Consider the following 20,300-nt stretch of genomic DNA (forward strand, 5'->3'; position numbering starts at 1 on the left):
CTGCGGGCGTCACTTCCTTCCCGGCCGGAGCTGGCCCCGCTCATTCTCTTTAGTGTTTGCCCTGTGCCGCCGCCGCGACTCGCTCGCCTCTCCCCGGCCCCCCGCTTCCTGGGAGCCGCCAATGGACTGAGGCGCCCGCCCGCCCGCCCGCCCGAGCCGGCCTGGGAGCCGCAGCCCACGCAGCGCCAGGTGAGGGGAGGGCGGCGCGCTGGCTGACTGGCTCCGCAGCGGGGCTGAGGGGCCGGGAGGAGAGGGGAGGGGGAGGCCGCGGCCAGGCCAGGCCTGCGCCTCGGAGGGGCCTAGCGGGAAGACCGTCGCGGGCCGCTGTGGCTGGCAGGGGGTCCCGGAGTCCGCTGACAGGCGCTCTCCCCCTTCCCTCCGCGGTCTGCCTGGGTCTGCGCCCTGCTGGGTGGCCGCTCCCGCCGCCGTCCTCGCCGCACTTGCTTGGGAGTAAGCCCCGTTGACTAGAATGGCGCCAACTTCCGAGTAGACAGGCACAGGACTGGGATCCCAGGCTGCCATTCTCTCCACACTTACCTGGGAGTAAGCCCCACTGGCTGTCATGGGACTTGCTTCTGAGTAAACATGCACAGCATTGGGCTGTCAGGCTGCAGTGTTATCCACACTTACCTGGGAGTAAGCCCCATTGACTGTAATAAGACTTACTTCTGAGTAGACTTGTGTAGGATTGGCCTCTGAGGCTGCAGTCCTCTCCACACTTTCCTGTGAGTAAGCCCCATTGACTATAATGGGACCTACTTCTGAGTAGACATGCAGAGGGTTGGGCTCTGGGGCTGCCATCCTATCCACACTTACCTAGTTGTAAATCCCATTGACTGTAATGGAACTTACTTCTGAATAGACAGGCGTAGGATGGGGCTCTCGTTTCACTTTATGCTCTCCTCACTCTGGAGTCACTCCGAATTAGCCTGCTAGCACTTGATTCTGCTCTCTTCCTCTCCTTGAGTATTAGGGCTGCAACCTCTATCCACCCTTACATGTCAGTAAGCTCCATTGTCTACAATAGGAGTTACTGGTGAGTAGACATGCCAAGAATTGGGCTGTTGGATCTCTGCACAGAGAAAGCAAAGGACAACTAGGAAGCAATCTTCCTTTTCCATCTGCCCCCAAATAACCTATCTTCCCCCAAGGACAGTGTTGGGGGAGGGATTAAGCCGTTTCTGCCCAGTGTTGCGAATACACAACAGGGATCAAATATGTACACTTGTGGACTGGACAGGAATTGGTTAAGTGGCCTACAAATCTCTGTACAGCAAGTTGTAACATGTATCTAAACCAGTGGTTCTCACACATTTAGCAGTGGGACCCACTTTTTAGAATGTGAACTTGTCAGGTCCCACCGGAGGTGATGTCATGACTGGAAGTGACATCATCAAGTAGGAAAATTTTTAACTATCCTAGGCTGCAATCCTACCCACTGTTACCCAGAAGTAAGTCCCATTTGCTGTCATATACATAGCTTGTTAAAAGTACAGGTCTGTAACATTTTCCCAAATGCAGTCACATACCATGATAGCATCGGGTCTAATATATTAAAAATAAAATATTGAAATGAATGGGGACCCACCTGAAATTGACTCGCAACCCGCCTAGTGGGTCCTGACCCACAGTTTGAGAAATACTGATCTTCTAGACCAGGGGTATCTAAACTGGTGTCAAGGGCCAGAAAAAACAATTAAATATAAAATTTAAATAAATACATTAGAGATGGAACTTAGATGAATGACTAAAATTGAACGAACGAATGGGTTCAAATGACTAGGATTTCTCTAAGCACAAACACAACCCAAGAAATAAAGCACACACACTTAAATGGACCCCCATTCCCCCACCCCACAAGCACAACTCTGGTTGAGTTTGGTCTACTGGACCAGAGGCTCTCAGAGGATCAGAGGCTGGCTGCGGGCCAGAGAGAGGCACTTTGCAGGCCGCATCTGGCCCACGGTCCGGGGTTTGGAGACCCCTGTTCTAGACCAATGTTTCTCAGCCTGTCATATCAGTACCACCAGTGGTACTTGAGGTGGTGTCTTGTATGACACCTGCCACCTAGCAGCTAGACCAGGAATTTGATGCAGCAAAAAGTGGTAGGAGACTTGGCAGGCAGAGCTCTAAGGTATGCTTTTCCGCATTCAAAAAATCCTTCTCACGCACCCTTAGCTTCTTATTGGTGTTTGTCGCATTGCATCTGGTATCCCAACTCCAAAGTAACTGGCGATGTGATCACCAGTTACTTTGGGTGGCACGTCAAATAGGTGGACCATGTGAAGTGGTATGGAGGAGGACAAGTGTTGACAAACACTGACCTATATAAAACACTGAGGGGAGTAGGTTAAGTTGCCCACAGATCTCTGTGCAGTAAACTGTAACATGTATCTAGATCAGTGTTTCTTAACCAGTGGTACGGGTGTACCACCAGTGGTACTCGAGGTGGTATTCACTGGACTAATGGTATTCACTGGACCATTGGACAGCTGCCATCTGTCAGCAAGGCCAGGAACTTGACCCAACAAACAGCTGTAGCCTTGGGAGGCAGAATTCTGAAGCATGCTTTTCCACGCTTGGAAAAAGCCCTCCCGTCCATGCTGAGCCTTTTATTGGTGGTTGTTGCATCACATCTGGCCTCCCAGCCCAAAAGTAACTGTCATCACCAGTTACTTCTGATGGTACTTTGAACAGGTGGACCATGTGAACTGGTATGGTGGTGGACAAACGTTGAGAAACACCAAGCTATACAAAACGGTGGGGGGGGGGGTTAAGTGGCCTGCAAATCTCTGTGCGGTAAACTGTAACATGAATCTATTCATCCACTCCCAGCCTGCTTTCCCTAATTGTATAACCTCCTTGTGCTTGACATTACTCATGAGCATTCTGTGCAAAACGGGCACACAGATCTCTCTACTGCAGTTGCTTATGTTCTTGTAATACCAGGGTCATAAAGCCACTTGTGACTCTCTGACTTGACTTGTCAATTTTAGACATGGGTTTAGTTTTCCTAATTTTTCCAGTAAGGAAAATGAAGTTATTTTGGATTGGAACCTTGATTCTGTGCTACCTACTGAATTGCATCTCTGTTCTCTAGGATTCTATTGATTGTATGAGTGGTTCCCAAACTGAGCTGCAGCCATGGAATCCTCACATAAAACCTGCCACCCTATACAGTGTATAGGAATGTGGCCCTAATAAGGAGCCACAGCCAATGGCCCAGGGAGCTTCCAGGCTAAGGGAGCCACTAGCCAAAAAAGTTTGAGAACATCTGGATGTCCTTGTATCGCAGCTGTGGTCTACCTGTAGGGCGCTTTCCTTGCACGAGTTCTCCATAGAGGAGATCCTTTGGGATCCGGCCATCATCCATTCTCACGACATTACTGAGCCAACGCAGGCGTCTCTGTTTCACCAGTGCATACATGCTAGGGATTCCAGCACATTCCAGGACTGTGTTGTTTGGAACTTTGTCCTGCCAGGTGATGCCGAGGATGCATTGGAGGCAGCGCATGTGGAAAGCGTTCAGTTTCCTCTCCTGTTGTGAGCTGGAATCCCTAGCATGTATGCACTGCTGAAACAGAGACGCCTGCGTTGGCTCAGTCATGTTGTGAGAATGGATGATGGCCGGATCCCAAAGGATCTCCTCTATGGAGAACTCGTGCAAGGAAAGCGCCCTACAGGTAGACCACAGATGCGATACAAGGACATCTGCAAGAGGGATCTGAAGGCCTTAGGAGTGGACCTCAACAAGTGGGAAACCCTGGCCTCTGAGCGGCCCGCTTGGAGGCAGGCTGTGCAGCATGGCCTTTCCCAGTTTGAAGAGACACTTGGCCAACAGTCTGAGGCAAAGAGGCAAAGAAGGAAGGCCCATAGCCAGGGAGAAAGACCAGGGTCAGACTGCACTTGCTCCCAGTGTGGAAGGGATTGTCACTCCCGAATTGGCCTTTTCAGCCACACTAGACGCTGTGCCAGAACCACCTTTCAGAGCGCGATACCATAGTCTTTCGAGACTGAAGGTTGCCAATACAATACACTTATAATACATGCCTTTATTTTTTTACTTTTATTGTGTTTTAATGAATGCTGGAAACTGCCCTGGGCACCTCAATATTTTGAATAAATATATGTGTGGTTGATTACAACCTGTACAAACTTCCTCCCACAGGTAGGAGGAAAAGCATGAACTCAAGGGTTGCACTTGCTCATGCAGATGATGAACTATGCATCCTTATATCTGAACTGGGCTTTTCTCTTCCTCATCCTTTCCTCCCCTTTGTTTTATTTTCTCTTTCTCTCTCTCAAAAATGATTGGTGTGCTAGCGTGCTCTAGGCATTACAATCCACCAGCTGAAAAGTAATTGTTTAGATTAGTGGTTCTCAAACTTTTTTAGAGATCCTAGAGGCTGCTGCCTGACATATAAATGCCAAGGGGTGTGGCTATAATGCTGATTGGGCAGCAGTGCTCCCCCCAAGTAGCAGCTTGTCTAACCCTTGATGCACATAAACTAATCTTCCCTATAAGTTTCGTGAACCATCAAAAAGTGGGTCACGATGAACTAGTGGGTCTCTGACCCACAGTTTGAGAACCACTGGTTTAAATCATGCAGGGCAATTCTATATTAGACAGACTTGATACGTGTGTGAGGGCAGACCTAGCCTGAGCTGAGTTGGAGAATAAGTTCCCCAGGTTTATAGCATAGTGGGCTGTTGGAAGAAAGTTGCAGAAAGTATTTTTTACTTATGGCAAGTACAGTACTGCTTAATCCTGTACAGCAAAAGCATTGCAGAAGGTACAAACTGGTGATTAACAATTGAATTGGCATTCTCTTTCCAAATTACCCTGCTGTGTTTTAGCATTTGGCAGGCCAAAGTCAATTTCAGAAGGATGTGTGTATGTTTTCTGCCATTAGACATGAAGGCTGGAACAGTTAGGACAATATATATGCATTTTTTTGTTTGTCTTTTTTAGCCACAGTGTAAAGATGGTCAGCATTCATCTTTGGCATAGGAGCCAGAGGCTATGTCTGTTAGTGGATGGCAGGCCACTATGTTGTGGCGCCACTTCCGGACATTCGGTGATGATGTTTGGCTTGGAAGTGTGCAGCCTCTTGACTGTACAGTATTAGAGGGAACAGTGATTGATGGTGAGCAGTGGAGACTTAACAGCACACTGCAGCCTAACTCAGTGAAGGACCAGTTTTGTGCCATCATTATGCCCATCATGAAAGGGATAGAGTGCAGGTTGATCAGGTTGGCCAATGCCTTAGAAAGGCATGCTGCACCGCTGGTGCCCCAGACTGAGCACCACAGCAGCCCCAGCATGTGCACATTGCTTATCACATTAATGACTGACAGCACCATGCTGAAAAGCCATAATCCCTGCCATCACCATCTCATTGCCCGATATGATGTTCATGTTTCACTCCATAATGGGTGTGGGTTGCAAAGCCTCCATCCAATTTGCTATAATAGACAGCCAATGGCAGAGCCACCTGCCAAGCCTTGCAGAGTCCTAATGTCACTACAGCCACTGCTTCCTAGGGAAAAGTGCCACCTGTCACTCTGCAACAGAACGGAGACTGCAGGCTATAGGTTGCTGATCCCTGGTGTAATGCATCAGGAAATTCGTATGCATGAGTTTTGCTGAAGTTGAACAAGAGCACTGATTCACCTCATTCATTTTACTTCACAGAGAGGTAGCCATATTGGCCTACTGTAATAGGAACAACTCAGATTGCACCTTGGTTGACAAATTTATTGTTGCGTAAGCTTTTGTGGGCCGTTATCTGATGAAGAGGTATAGACCATGAAAGTTTATGGAATAATAAATCCGAGCCTTGGAAGTGCCACAAAACTTCATTTTAGAACTTCCTGACTTAGAAAGAAAGAAAGAAAGAAAGAAAGAGAATTTTGGTGGGAAAAGGATATACTAAGAGAAATAAATGTGTAGCCAAAATGTAACTAGAAACTTTTTGCCAAAGCCTTTTTGCCAAAAGTGCATACTAACATTTCCATTAGCATGCAGTTCATTATATATTATGCTCAACAGCACAACTCTTTTCTTCACATCCACATTAATGTTTTTTATTTTCATTGGCTTTTCAGAAATGTATGCAGTTCATCAATCCTTAGGTGTTGAGTTCACCTCAACTCTTCACCAAGCCAACTCTTTAAATCAGTAGCTTTCATAACATTCAGGCCTGAGACAACCTGCAGAATGGGCTTCACTTAGTTATATGTTGGTTGTTCTCTTTCTCCCTTGTTCCTTCTATTCCTGGGTCTGCAATCATCTTCAAAAAGTCCTAAAAGGAGGAAAAAAGAAAATGGATACACTTAATTACAGGTTAGGTACAGGGTCTGTACATAAGTCAAAATGTTAGGCTGAAACATCAGTTCTTGCTGGTTCAGCACTCTCGTGCCTCTTCAAAAGCGCCACTGAAGGATGTACTGCATCTGTGTGAAAGTGCCAGGACAGATGTCCGTAATGCAGGGAACTAGTGAATCAGCAACAATGCTACTATCTTGGGTCTAGGTTTTGAAACTTACCTGGGTCACGACACTCCTGCAGCCTCTTCTTCCTGGCTCAGCTGGGCACCACCATGGTCATGCCCAAATCTCAGGAGATTTTATGAGGTCTAAGATGGCAGCACCCTGGGGAACAAGTAGAAGAGGCCACCAGGTATATCCTGTGGCACCCTAAGGTGTTTTGATGCATACTTTTGGAACCCCTGAACTTGACCATGAACCTCTAGCTCAAGATCAGTTATTTGAATCATGCCACGTGTTTGTTATTGAGTTTGCTTTTTAAGTCACATGTAGCATATGCACATGTGGGAAAGGGGGGACATGACAAAGTATTGTGACCAATGGCACAACCTGGGGGAATGACATGAAGGAGAGAGATGAAGTTAAGGAGCACTAGTAGATAACTTTTAATTGTTGCAATAATACAGTAATGGGAAGAAATTAATAATAAAATACTGTATATCACTCATACTAATAATTAAATCATATCACAATTAAATCACAAGTGGTTTGTAGGTAGAAAAGAGAGATGGAATCTTCATAAGGAGAAGGGGATGTATAATGGTACAAGCAAAGGAGGAAGGGCTTGACTTAGGAAAATTAGATGAGTTTCCTGGGGGACTAGGGGCTGGAAGATAAGGGGTTTAGGGGTAAAATAAGGGGGGAAAGACCAGCGGAAAGAAGCAAGCAGGGAGATAATGAGGTTCCTGTCATAGCACAAGACTATAGCTAAGTCATCTTTCTTTGTAGCCTGAATCAAGGCTATAGTCGAGGAGTGAACCATTCAGCAAGCCATGAAATCACTCCCGACAGGAGTGTCTAGAACTCAACTTAGAACAGAGCTAATCTCATCCATTATGTGATTCCTCTTAACTGGTATTGCTGATGCTTGAAGGGACATGCTCTACAATTCTGAGCAGTCCAGCAGTTTGAGCAACTTCTGCTACTGTTAAAGGAGTCCTCAACCAGAAGATGGGGCTCATCTTCAGGGCTTCCGCTAAAATAGTTAAAAATGGGTCCAAGAATTCCAGCTTCACCAATGCACTCACACAAAGAGGAAAATTAAGTATGTTGCCAGTTTGATTACCACAGTTTGGCTAGGCACGGACGGGGGGGGGTGGTTTGTTGGTCAGGTTTTCAAAGACCAAAGTTACCAATCTGTATTTGCTAAGGCAGGTTGAAGCATTGGAGAGTTTGCAGGGCAGTGGTACCAAGACAGTGATCTCCAGTTGCAAAGGTGGGGAGCCAGGCAGGAAAGGCTTGAAAAGCAAACCCAAGTGGCCTGGGCAGTAGCCTTTACTAGTTCCAAGGACAGAAACAAGCCAAAGTAGCCAAGATAGTTTTCCCAAAGAAAGAGAGTTCTTGAGAAGGGCTGGAGGCTAGAAAGAATGGTCTGATACTTGTGTGTGGTGCCGGCTAGCACAGTGCTTCTTGAATATCAGATCGAATGGAATTGTTTGACACAGCCACTGAGCAGTTCATGGGCAACAGCAAGTAGGCAGACCACAGCCCTGATGAGGGGGGTCTGTGATTTTGCTTTTTATACTTTCAAATTCCCATAAGAAAGCGCAGAGGTTACTGTGGGGCGCAGCCATCAAGAACATTTCTTTCATTCTGCATTGGTTCTTGATTGATTGTCCTCAACTTGAGATGGGTACTGCTGTTGTTCCAAGGGTGCGGCAACAAACTTTTGACCTTCTCTGTAGGCCAGGACCTCAACAAGCAGTGCAGCTCTTGGTTAGATTTGACCATGGGGTTGGGGACCCTTCTTTTATGTCACTAATGATTTTTACTACAAGTCAGGAAGATCCCAGAACATGGCTCTTGCTTACAGTTCATATTTCCTATTCAAGCAGGTTCACCCAATCATGGAATGTTCCCAAAAGAAAAGCAAAACTTCTCTCAAGCCAGCCAGCTTGAGTTACGGGTGGTCTTAGTTGCTCTGACAAACCAAAGTTGTGGCCTTTGTTAAAGCCTGTGGAACCTGAAGCATCTTCCCATAAACCTATTCAAAATGCCAAGGGACTATCCTGGATTATGCTTTCCTAGCATGTACCTGTTGCCACGTACGCCCAGATGTTAGGCAACACTTTCACTTTGAATATTGTATTGAAAAGGGCTTATAAATATGCAAAAAAATTATAATGTCAACCAGTATGTCCTTGACTTAAGGTAGTTTGCTTATTGTTTGGTTCTTCCTCCTCATTCTTTCCTCAACAGTCATTTCTTTTCTTTTTCCTTTTTCTGTGCTATGCTGATTTACTTAGTCCGTACTTGGGAGTTTCTAATGTGACTGTTCTGGGTAATGCCTAGGAATTCTTTGACTCCAAATAAAGTATTATTGTTAGGTGATGCCAGAGTTTCTGCTGTTGCTTTGGGGGTTGAGGAAAGATGTGTCTCAGTAGCCATCGGAGGATTCTATCCAGGATGACACTAATATGTGAACCAGAAGGGTTTTTTGTAGAAATCATAATGAAGACATTCAGGACATACTGATGTGCATGTTAAAGTCCAAACTTGAACCTTCTCTCTGTTGTCTGTAACACAAATGAAGGTGCTGTAAATGGATCCTATTATATCAGTGGTAATTAATAAAATCCATGACAATCTGCTCTGAGAAAGGGAGATCTATGTAGAATGTGACATTTGAGATTCTTTTTGAGTAAGCATCACATTACTACTGCTACTACTACACACTCCTTGCAGTAAAAAAAAAAAAAAGTCTGACTGCTTGAATTGCCCATATTCTGTGCCTGGGTTTCCTAGCATGATAAGGACAAATACTTGCATCATTAGGAGAAGCATTTGTTCCTCCTTCTCCTTCACAGTTTTGTGCTGCTTATAGGATAAATGTTGAAGGAATTTCAGAAACAAACCTATTGTGTATTGAGACCATCATCCACCAACTCTTTGCAGATCAGCCGATGCATTTGCTCCTGTGATAGAGGGTAGTGGCAGTGCAGAAAGCCCATGCAGAGCGAATTGCTGAAGATGCTTCTCCCTCACAAGCCCTCACTTTAGGGAAATACTGGTGGTTCTGTCTTAGTTTTCCCATCAAGTACAACAGGGAAGACAACAGTCTTCCCAACAAGTACAATGATCCTCCAGGGCTAAGGCATTAAAAATGTCACTTCTAGTTTCCCTCCATAAATTGGAAGTGGCATGTTTTTGGCTATTCTGAAGTCCACAGAGGCTGTAGGTGGACACGCGCGACCTCTGCGGGCTTCAGTAGGTCCTCTGGAGGTGACCAGAGCACAGCTGTGGTCGCCTTCCGGAGACATCAGTCTGGCTTCATTTGGGGCCAAGTCTGGTTCAACATGGTTCCAGGGGTCCCGCATTAGGCCAGATCCGTGGATATAAAATCCATGAATAAACAGGCTCCACCTGCATTTGGTTAGCCTCCTAAGTTTCTGATTGTGCAGTTGCTGTTGCTGCTTCTGTATGTTATCTGATGTCTAATACACAATTTTTCAAAGTCCTACAGAAGACAACATTAAATATTGATACAGTCTACAACACATTAAATCTAGTAGCTAACTGAGCATTCAGTAACTGCTTAGCATTTGAAAATGGGGAGGGGAGTTCACTTTTTTGGGCTTTTTGAGAGATACAAAATGTAACATTTTAGTGATTTGGTGTAAATCTCTTCCAACCCTATAGAGGTCTCATCCAACATTTATTGGAAGCATTGTTTTTGATTATGTAAATTACTATGTCCCCAATTTGAAATAGCCAGCTTGAGTGCCATTTGGAGAAAGGCAAGATAGAAAATTCTAAAATAAATATGCTCTTATTGTCGAACTACCGCTTAACGCTGCTAACAAACTTCTTAACAAGACCTTCTTTCTACCTCATGTACTTCCAGTCTGGCACCAGACATTCATTGCACAGGCAACAGATGCAGCTTTTTGTACACAGCTGTGTGAGTGTACAACATACCTTCATAGAGCAGGGAATCACCCTCAAACCAAAGAGACATGTTGGCTGCTATGTCCAGCATCAGCTCGTGGGTGGAGGCTTTCAAGCATCTTGTGTGCCTAAGAGAAATCACACAGATCTCTAGTGCTGTATATCAGTGTGATCAAATCAGTGTTCCATTACATTCAGTTCTTATAACAGATAATAGAGCAGGAATGGTACTGAAGCCTTCAAGCCCTGGCCAGCCTTCTGTGTTCACAGAACAATGCCTAGGAGTGAAAAGGAAGGGCTGGTAAAATTATATTTTGTCTGGTAACAGTAAATACTATCCACTGTACCTTATGGACTGATGGTTAACTGCATACAGTATGTTTTGATGTCTGAAAGCCCCTTAGTGCTTCATCTTAATTGTGACATTCGCTGTCTTGTATATCCTTGTGTTAAACAGGTTCCTTCTAATACTGTACATCTTTCCCTGTGTAGCTTACGAAGGGTTGGTATTCGTGGTGTATGTAGTGAAAGTCAGAACATTCAGCTTTCCCAACCAATGGATCAGCTCACCTGTTACAAGCTAGAGAAAACAAAGGCAGCCGCTCAATGTAGGTGGAAGAGTGAAACCCATAGCCACAAGAGAGGAACTGGCATATTTTGTGAGATTAAGATTATTTTTACCTGTTTCAGTCATATTTAGTCATATCATAAAAATAATAATGTGGTGTATAAGGAATCATTGGTATGTATTTAGAGGGAAATGTCTTGCACATGTATGGCATTTATTTTAAAAGTACAGAAATAATCTGTGCAAATGTACAAGAAACAGTCTGCGAAATGCACATTTAAAAATAACACAAGGTGTGTAAATAATAATGCAGCCATAAAGGCTTATGTCACTCTTTTCAAGTCAGGTTGCTGAGCCCCCAAGTATGCAATGTGGTTGCACCAGAAATCCAAAACTTGGGTGTACACTGTGCTTGGGTGCAGGAGCTGCATTCTTAGAAATTAGCACCTGATATAATGCTTGCTTGTTTGCTCTGTAAGCCACTTTGAGCTCTTTCATTGAAAAGCAATATATAAATATTCATGCTAATAGTAGTGTGATTCTGGCCATATGTAATGCTCCAGCAAATAACTGTCTCACTTAAATAGACTTTATAATAAACAAGTAGTGCAAATTAGTATTTAGCCTGCTGGTGAGAGGAGACAGGGAGAAGAAAATCTTCAAGGCAGGACAGGGCCTTTCTGCCTTCAGAGAAATAGGCACATGTGTTAGGGGACTCTTCCACACACTATGTTTGTGGAAGACTAAGCTGAGCTTTTGATTTGTGTGCATGAACTTGTGTGCATGTGCAGGGCTGAGGTCGTTGTCAAGATGCAGTTGAGAAGGCTCAACTGCCAAAATAAAAACACATTTTAAAGTTATTTATTATAAAATTATTTTCAAAGTATTTGAATAGTTTTGATAGTATTTATTTAAAAGAATTTGTACAATGCCTTTATTTTGTAAAAGATAACACCCAAGGCAGTCTACAAAATGTTTGCAGAATACATGCAATAACAAAATTCTCAGGCCAATGCTAGACTCCAAAGGATACCTCTTCTTTGGACAATAAGTTTTTTGGGGATCAACTGCTTGTTTGCTCTGGGGAGCAAGCATAATATAGTGTCAGTCATCTCAAAAATAAGTGAAATAGTGAACTGTATCACTCTGCTATCTTAGGAGTATGGTGTCTTTGATTTTGTGAAAACATAATGTCTAAAGAGTTCTGACTTAATTTTAGCTATAATGGAGGCTGTTCTGTAGGGGAGATTTCAAGGCACATGTCTGAACATCGAATTTTGCTTAAATATATTTAAAGCTAGCATTTCTGAAAAAGAAATACTGTATTGCTTGGTCTTTCACAGCACACATGGTGAGCACTTTCCACAGAACAAGACCCCTTCCATTACTCCTAACCATGTTGCTAATAATGTGAGAGGTTATCCTGGTGACCTTTCAAAACAACTTTCTAACCTTGTGCTTTCTCTCCTTTCTTTTGTGTTTAGGTAATCCCCACCATATAAATAATCCCCTCAGAACTAAAGCCAAAAGCACACTGCCCCTGGATCATCAAAAGGTACAAGAAATGAGTAAAGTATATTTTCAAACAGATCCTTATTGTTGTAAGATACTTGGAGGAGAAAAAATATTCAGGAATCTTTAACTGGAAGTATATACAGTTCTTTAGCTTTCTACCTGAGAAGTCTCTTCATTGTACCTGCTGTACTCCTTAGATGCAAAAGCGTGCTGTCTGTCTGTTAGTCAAGTCAATGATTTGGTTTGTTGCCTATTCAAATCCACGAGAAATTCTCCCCCTCTGTTCCACTCTCACTTTTTAGCCTTCCATGCCTCCTAGTCTTCTAGTGCCCAACGCCATCTTAACTGTTCACAACATAACAGTGCACATCTCTGTTCCTAGATTTTCCTCACACAGCTAGTTTATGTGTGTGCTCTCATTTTGCAGTTCTTCCATGCTCTGTGTTCCTCTTCATTACAGGTCCTGCTTTCCAGTCTACTGACTTCCTTCAGGCAATCTGTCTCTGAGGTTCCCTGCTTTTATCTCTCTCTTCAAATTTCTTTTCCTACTTAACTTCCCCGGCCAACTTAACTAGCATTGTTCTCTCTCTTACCTAATTCCTGTCAGTAGAATCCTGAATCTGTTGCCTCAATAATATTCCATGTGGAAGGTCGAGAGCTTTTAATCTCAAAAGACTATTGAGGACAATGGCAGTCTAACTAAAACATTGAATATTTTAGGCTAGTATTTCAAGTCTATTGACATTTGCAGTCTTTGTTGAATATGGATTTTTATTGGTTTAAAAAGAAATTGATACAGAGATAATATTCAAATGTGGGATAGGATTCCCAAGACTCTATATTCTCTGTGTGGTGAATGGTGTAGTAGTTTGGGAGTTGGACTTGGACCTGGATGATCCAGGTTCAACTCCCCACCCAACCATGAAGCTTCCTGGGTGACCTTGCACCAGTCACTATCTCTCAGATTCACCTACCTCACAGCGTTGTTGTAAAGAAAAAGGATGGAAGGAACGTTGTACCTGAGCCCCTTGGAGGAGGGGCAGTATAAAAATGTGAAAAATAAAGGGTTTTGAAGGCCATACACATTAAAACCAAAGTCTGTATTAGCAGCCAGTTCTGGCCATTTACCTATATCCAGGTAACTTGGTACCCTATGAATGGTAGTGAGTCATTCTGAATAGATTCTTAGATAGAAAACCTTAATTAACATGTCAAGATAATGGGATACATCACAATTTTGTGAAAGGGGCAATGTGGGGAATGGTAGGAGTGGGGAGATAATACATGCACAATCATTTTGGAAAAGGGGTCTTGTTGAGCAGACCAACTGGTACGCTCATTGTTTTGCACAGGTTTTCTTAGTGACAGTTCATCTATCTGATCTTAATTTTATCTCTCAGCTTTCCTCTTCTGCAAGTAGTGCTTTGTCTGTATTTTTGAACTTGTTCCATTTTAAAATTGAAACTGCATTTGCCATTGTTTGAAGCCAACATCCGCATAGCTTTCTGAAGATAACCTTAGGCTTAGGCGATAGCGCAAAAAACATAACTTGCTGCTACTTGGTTGTTGATTTATTCTGTTTATGAGTTGGAGGTGGGCTTTATCGGAAGTTTCTTGGGGGCATGAGCAGGAGTTACTTATGAGGTAACTCTGCCTGCTTTGTGAGAGTAGTCAGTAATGTACCCCTTACTGCCCCACATCCAAATCTGCATTGTGTGATTTGAGAGAAGTCTCAGAATTTACAAGACATGGCTCGGTTTTTTCCTTCCTGCTCCAGATGTGTAGAAAGTGTGCAGTCTGTTGGGTCCTATTCTTGGCAGTTTAACCTGCCAACCTCTGTTGCAGATGTCCGTTCAAAATGAATCTTTTTGGGGCTGAGCAGGGTATTTTCTTTGTAATTCTGGAGCTTAGCCAGGGTATCATAACTTACAGGAAGCATTAATGCTGAACTGAAAGTTCATGAACTTAACATAGCACGCGGTTTTAACAGATTTATAAACCTCTTTGCTTTGTGTGTAATTAATAAAAGGAAGCATAGCAGAATATAATGGAAGTCTGTCTTTGATAACTTCATTTATGAATATGATATTGGTTACTGTAGCAATGAAAGCTGGCGTAATTGGAATACTTTGGTAATGTAGTGGTATTTGAAGTAGATTTTGCACTCCTATTAAAGTAGGAAAATAAAGTGTTTCTGTGTTGTGTGAAATTCCTGGGGTTGGTCTTGGAAACGGATCTGGCAATGGACTCTGCAAGCCCCCTTTTTGTTGTAGTGAGTTGAACACAGAGTTTCTGCTCCTTGATGTCCCCAAACAGCTTGTCTGAAAACATAGATGAATGCTTGGGTTCAGCGCTGAAGAAGAGTTCCTGTTTGGCAATGTGTGATTACCTGTCAGACTGCAGTTTGCAGAATTATGTAGGTCTGCAGAGCTCTAGGATCTTAAACATGCGTTGGTGGGTACGTTGGCACAGGATGGATTTGCTCTGTAACTGATGGACAAGAAGTTCAGGAAAGGGTAGGAGGCACAAGAACTTTGCATCTTTGTGAATCTACTCCAGGCAGAGACACATTGTTCTCTTGGAAGCACCTTTGAGCCACCTGAATTCTAAAGCTGGAATCCAAGGGCTGGAATATACAATCAGGAGTTTTACATGAGGAACCTTAGCCTGAACAGTTCCACTTTAGATTACAATGCGTTCTAATATAGAAAGATTCTTTGCATTTATAAAACTAGCTTGTGTGCAGGGAAAGTTGTTTTATTCTAAAGCATATTTAAAATACTTTTCTTGCACATGCTAGTTTTATAGGTACAAAGAACCTTTCTGCATTTGAGCAGTTTTCCACCTGCAGCTTGAAGTGGTAAGTCCAGAACAGGGTTCTTCATGAAAGCCTTTTGACAGTGTACTCCAGCTTTAGAATTGGGTGTCTGGTCTCACCCCATCACACAAACAGCAAGGCTGTGTGTAGTTCCCCCCCCCCTTGCTTCAGTTCTAGAGTAGAAAGTAAATATGTGTTTGGTTGCTTTAAAGATAAGGTTAGCGCTTACTCTGAAAGTCTTTCTCTCTTTGTCACAAACCCTTTATATTTGAGTGGGTTTTTTTGTTTGTTTGTTGCCAAAATGAAGTCTTAGAGCTAGGCTGCAGATCACTTTGTCTCATTGACTCATTCTTTCTAAATTTGGAAACCTATTAAGGGCATCAATTTGAAGGTCTGCAGAATACTTAGGTAAATTGCTGTTACAGACATCCACATTCTAGACAAGTAAAGGTTCATTCTTAAAGTAAGGAACTGATCAGCTTTTGCATATTCAAGCTACTGTAACACCTTAAACCTTATTGGAGAGCGGGAACTCGTTAGCTGCTAATCCCTGCTGTTCATCACCTTGGCAATATACAAGTAAATTCTGAACCCAGTTCACCAGAAGCTAGTGCTGTGCAACCTTTATTCCAGCCTTAACTGAAATAGTGACTGAATTGCAGCAACATGTGGATTGTGCCTAGTGTTGTATCTGAGTGGAAAATGTTAGGATTGGAAGATAACGGCACTACCAGATTAGACCTGCTAACTGGATAAGCGGGGCACTTTAAAAGTAGTGATTCTCTTATGATAAGTAGGGGATAAACTGCTTTTGTTTCTGCTGACAAAGCATCTTTTTTTGGTGTCTGTCTCTTAAAAAAAAGTTCCTTTAAGAGAGGGAGCCATATTTTTATTCTTTTGCTATGTGAGCTACTCTTTAACTCTTGTTGAAAAGTAATTGATAAATATTCTTAATAACAATTTAATGGAAGCCTGAATGATTGCATTTCTCATTTATAACTCCTGAGCAGCTAGTCGCATTATCAATTCTGCATTTGATTGATGACACAGGAACATCTAATCCAAATTAGAGGCTTGCACAGACTTGTACCTTAAGTAACTTAATAATTCTTTCTGCATTTGGTGAGAGGGTCAAAGACACTTTAGAGCAGTGGTTCTCAAAATTTTTAGAGGCCCTGGAGCAGGGTTGACCAACCCACAGCAAACCATGTGCCACTTTTTATGTACAAAATTTTGAACATGCCACTCCACCTTATTTTAAGCCTCTTCAGATGTGCTCGGATGGTTTTGCCAGCCAATGTGATTTGCCGAGCATCTGCGCGGCTATCTTAACTGTGCCCCGGGTGTCACTCCCTTTCTGGGCTTTGCACTTGGAAAAGCACCGTGCATGGTGCTGGAGCCCTGCATCCTGGGTTGGCCAGCCCTGCTGTAGAGGCTGCTACCTGATTTATAAATGCCAAAGGATGTGGCTATAATGGTGATCCAGCGTCAGTGCTCCTCCCCTGGTTGTTTAGCAGGTTGTTTAACCCTTGATGCACTCAGCCTAATCTGCCCTGTCAGTTTCACAAACCACAAAAAATTGGGTCATGACCCCACTGGTGAGTCCCGGACCCACAGTTTTAGAACTGTTGCTTTAGAGCAGAGCCTCTGGAACTGCAGCCAAGGGGCCAAATCCAGCATTTGCGCAGATCCATCCACCTAGTGAGTAGGCCTTTTGGTTCCACCTGGACGCTCTGGGCAGTTGCGTCTGTCTGGACGTCCTGTCGCGCAGCCTTATGAGACACCATAGAGACGTGACTGCCCAGACCGACCCTGTTTCCCAATTGCTGGGGACGTTGTGGGGCGCCCAGGCAGAATGCTCAGATATGGTCCAGATGGAGACCACATTTTGAGCACACAGTGGTTGTTAGTTTGTGCACCGCTGCTTTGGAGTATTCTTTTTGTAAGTTTCTGTTCCTAAATGCCACTCTTTTTACAGATTTTAAACTGATCAGATGTAATATTTGCTATTTTTCTGCAAACTTACTTATGTTTTTGTATAGCACTATCAATATGCACAGCACTTTATAGTAGAAGAGATAAATTATTCCCTGAGTGACTTGCAATCTAAAATAGACACAAAAGAGAGGACAAGAAAGTGTTGCCAGGGAAGAATATGCAGTTATTTTGTATACGTGCATTTAAACTTCGTTGCAGTAAAGTTGAGGGGCTTGAGTAGAGACTTCTTGGAAAAGGTGGCTTTTAAGGAGGAAGTTGAAGGAAAGTGAGAGAGTAGTTGTTTAAACATATGGGAACATATTTTTTTAAAGGATGAGAACTCTGTTCATGCTGAGGAAGAACCCCTCACATGGAAGAGACCTTAACTCAGTGACAGAGCACATGTTTTGCATGGACGTTCCAGGTTTGTTCCCTATTGCTGCCAGGTAAGGCTAGGAAAAGTCTGAAGCCCAGAAGAGCTGCTGCTAGTAAATGGGCGCAATATTGACCTAGATCAGGGGTGCCCAAACCCCGGCCCTGGGGCCACATGCGGCCCTCAAGGCCTCTCAATGCGGCCCTCAGGAAGCCCCCAGTCTCCAATGAGCCTCTGGCCCTCCAGAGATTTGTTGAAGCCTGCACTGGCCCGACGCAACTGCTCGCAACGTGACGGCGACTGTTTGACCTCTCACGTGAGCTGTGGGATGAGGGCTCCCTCCACTTCTTGCTGTTTCACATCTTTGATGCAGTAGCAGCAGCAAAGGAAAGGCCAGCCTTGCTTTGTGCAAGGCCTTTTATAGGCCCTGAGCTATTGCAAGACCATTCATTCATTCATATAAGTTTGTCTTTAATATATTCATTTATGTAAACTTATGTAAATTTATTCAAATTTTAAATGTAAAGTAATTCTTTCCCCCCCCCCCCCGGTCCCCAACACAGTGTCAGAGAGATGATGTGGCCCTCCTGCCAAAAACTTTGGACACCCCTGACCTAGATGGACCAGTGGTCTGACTCAGTATCAGACAGCTTCACATGCACATTATATGTGCACATATGTGAAGAAATTAATGGTGAAGTACAAGCAGGATTCCATTTTTTTTTTTTTTTTTTGAGCAGCTACTTTAGATGTTTGCAAGATTCTGGATGCATGATATAGAAATAAGGTCTCTGAACTTGAAATTGCAGCCGGTCTTAGTTTGGTTCAGTTTCAGAAGCACCCAATAAGTGTAGCTATTTCAGTGTCTCTGGCATTTCCTGCCCCATCCCATTCCCTCCACCCCAATTTGGTTTTTGTGTTGGCAGAAATGCCTTTGCTCCACCAGTCATACTATTTAGTCTGAGTGGCTTTAGGAAAACTTAACTTTACCCTCTGTTTAGGGAAGGTAACTCAGAAATGAAAGATGCATTTCTTTTCAACTGAAATATAGTATGAAGGATTTGTGCTCTGAGCAAAAATCCCTCTGGAAGAAGTTGTTCATGCTTACCTGGTTGAGAAGTACAGACTTAATTCCACAAGACAGCAATGCCTAAATCTAAAAACAGGCATCTTTGCTGTAGACATCAATGGCTTAGGATTCAGATCTCTGGATTTCTGTTGTGAGTGGATTTACTGATTGTCCAAAAGTGGTTTGCAGTTAATCTTCATAAGCAAATAACCTTCTTGTTGTCTGTACCTGAGCACAATTATGTTAAGGCTGAACTGTGTTATTGGCATCTCAGTTCCATGTTTTATCTTCAGTTATCTGACATGGGGAAAAGCAATTATTGCATTAAATGATATTCCTCCCCCCTTTTCTTTGTTTTCAGGTAGAAATTCAATCTCCTGTACAGAAATAACCTGCATTCAAAGCCAAGTTTAACTGCAACAATTTGTTTGGATGGAAATCAGCATGTCTCAAGTTCAAATCCAGAATCCATCTGCTGCCCTTACCAGCAACCAGCTACTAAACAAGAACCAATCTCTTGCACAGCCTTTGAGTATTCCTTCTCCCACTAGTTCTCTGCCCTCTGAAAATGCAGGTAGACCTATTCAAAATTCTGCTTTACCCTCTGCATCTGTTACATCTACCAGTGTAGCTGCAGGTAAGCTTGAAAGTATATTTGCTGTGTTTGTGTCATGCTCAGTATGAAACTTCTCTTCAAAATTTGAGTGCCTGATATATCAGTGGAAAAGAACGAGACTAGTACCATAGCATGCTGCAGATTGTGCTAACTTTTAATGCTACCTTACTGAGACAGCTCATATGCAATGGGTTAAATGAAGTTATTTATCAATGAAAGTTTTAAAAAGAAATTTTTCTGTGCAACACTTGAACAAAATTAGATAATTAAAAGCTTTATAAATATATTTGTCCTTTGAAAATTCATTGTTGTATAGTTTGTCTGCTTTTCTGTTCTAGTATTTGAAGAAGGATTCAAGACTGTTTGTTTGATGAGTCTCTTTTCAGGGAATTTGTTTGACCAATTGGGCAGTTGTAATAGCAGCTGACAACTACTTTGTAGCTAATTCTTTGGGGCTAATCGGGCATTTGAAGCTAAGTAAAACTTTTGTCACTCTAATTGGTCTTTAAAAAGTTGGGTGTCGAGAGCACTGAATGGATTCCTCTTGCCCCAGTCCCATTTCTCTACTTGTACTCCCTGCCTGGCTTCCCTCGACTGTTTATATGGATTACAGAATAATCCTCCAGAGGAGGAGGAACCAGCATTTTACTGTTCCCTGGAGGTCCCTGTGGTGACACTGCAGGCTGCGTAGTTGGCAGATGTTCATGGGTGGTATTATATGTAGCACTTACACAGCATGAAATTGCGGAACCATTGGCTGTTAAAAATGTGTAACAATTCTAATTGCACTGTGTCTAATCTGCTGTCTTGGACCATTTGACAAGTCTTGCATTACTGTGTTCTCATATCCATGTAGAGAAATAGGAGGCAAGTCAAAGGACGCTTGTTGCTTACATGGAAGCTACAAATGACGCAGTGAACTTTTAA

General features: G+C 43.2%; 1 protein-coding gene across 7 annotated transcripts in view; it reads left to right on the plus strand.

Annotated features, from left to right (window-relative positions):
• Nucleotides 1-20,300, plus strand: part of STAU1 (staufen double-stranded RNA binding protein 1) — a 54,772-nt gene continuing 34,472 nt past the window's right edge. For 4 of the 7 annotated variants that reach the window (XM_066623022.1, XM_066623025.1, XM_066623026.1 and 1 more), the window contains exons 1-3: nucleotides 2-189; nucleotides 12,490-12,560; nucleotides 19,119-19,394. In XM_066623022.1, coding sequence (XP_066479119.1) covers nucleotides 19,190-19,394 — 205 coding nt within the window. In that variant the 5' untranslated portion in view covers nucleotides 2-189; nucleotides 12,490-12,560; nucleotides 19,119-19,189. Of the gene's footprint in view, nucleotides 190-10,956; nucleotides 11,046-12,489; nucleotides 12,561-19,118; nucleotides 19,395-20,300 lie in introns of those variants that run through there. The other 3 variants (XR_010794283.1, XM_066623023.1, XM_066623024.1) reach the window with 3 other exon arrangements.

The sequence above is a fragment of the Tiliqua scincoides genome, chromosome 4, assembly GCF_035046505.1.
Source record: "Tiliqua scincoides isolate rTilSci1 chromosome 4, rTilSci1.hap2, whole genome shotgun sequence".
Lineage (NCBI taxonomy): Eukaryota > Metazoa > Chordata > Lepidosauria > Squamata > Scincidae > Tiliqua > Tiliqua scincoides.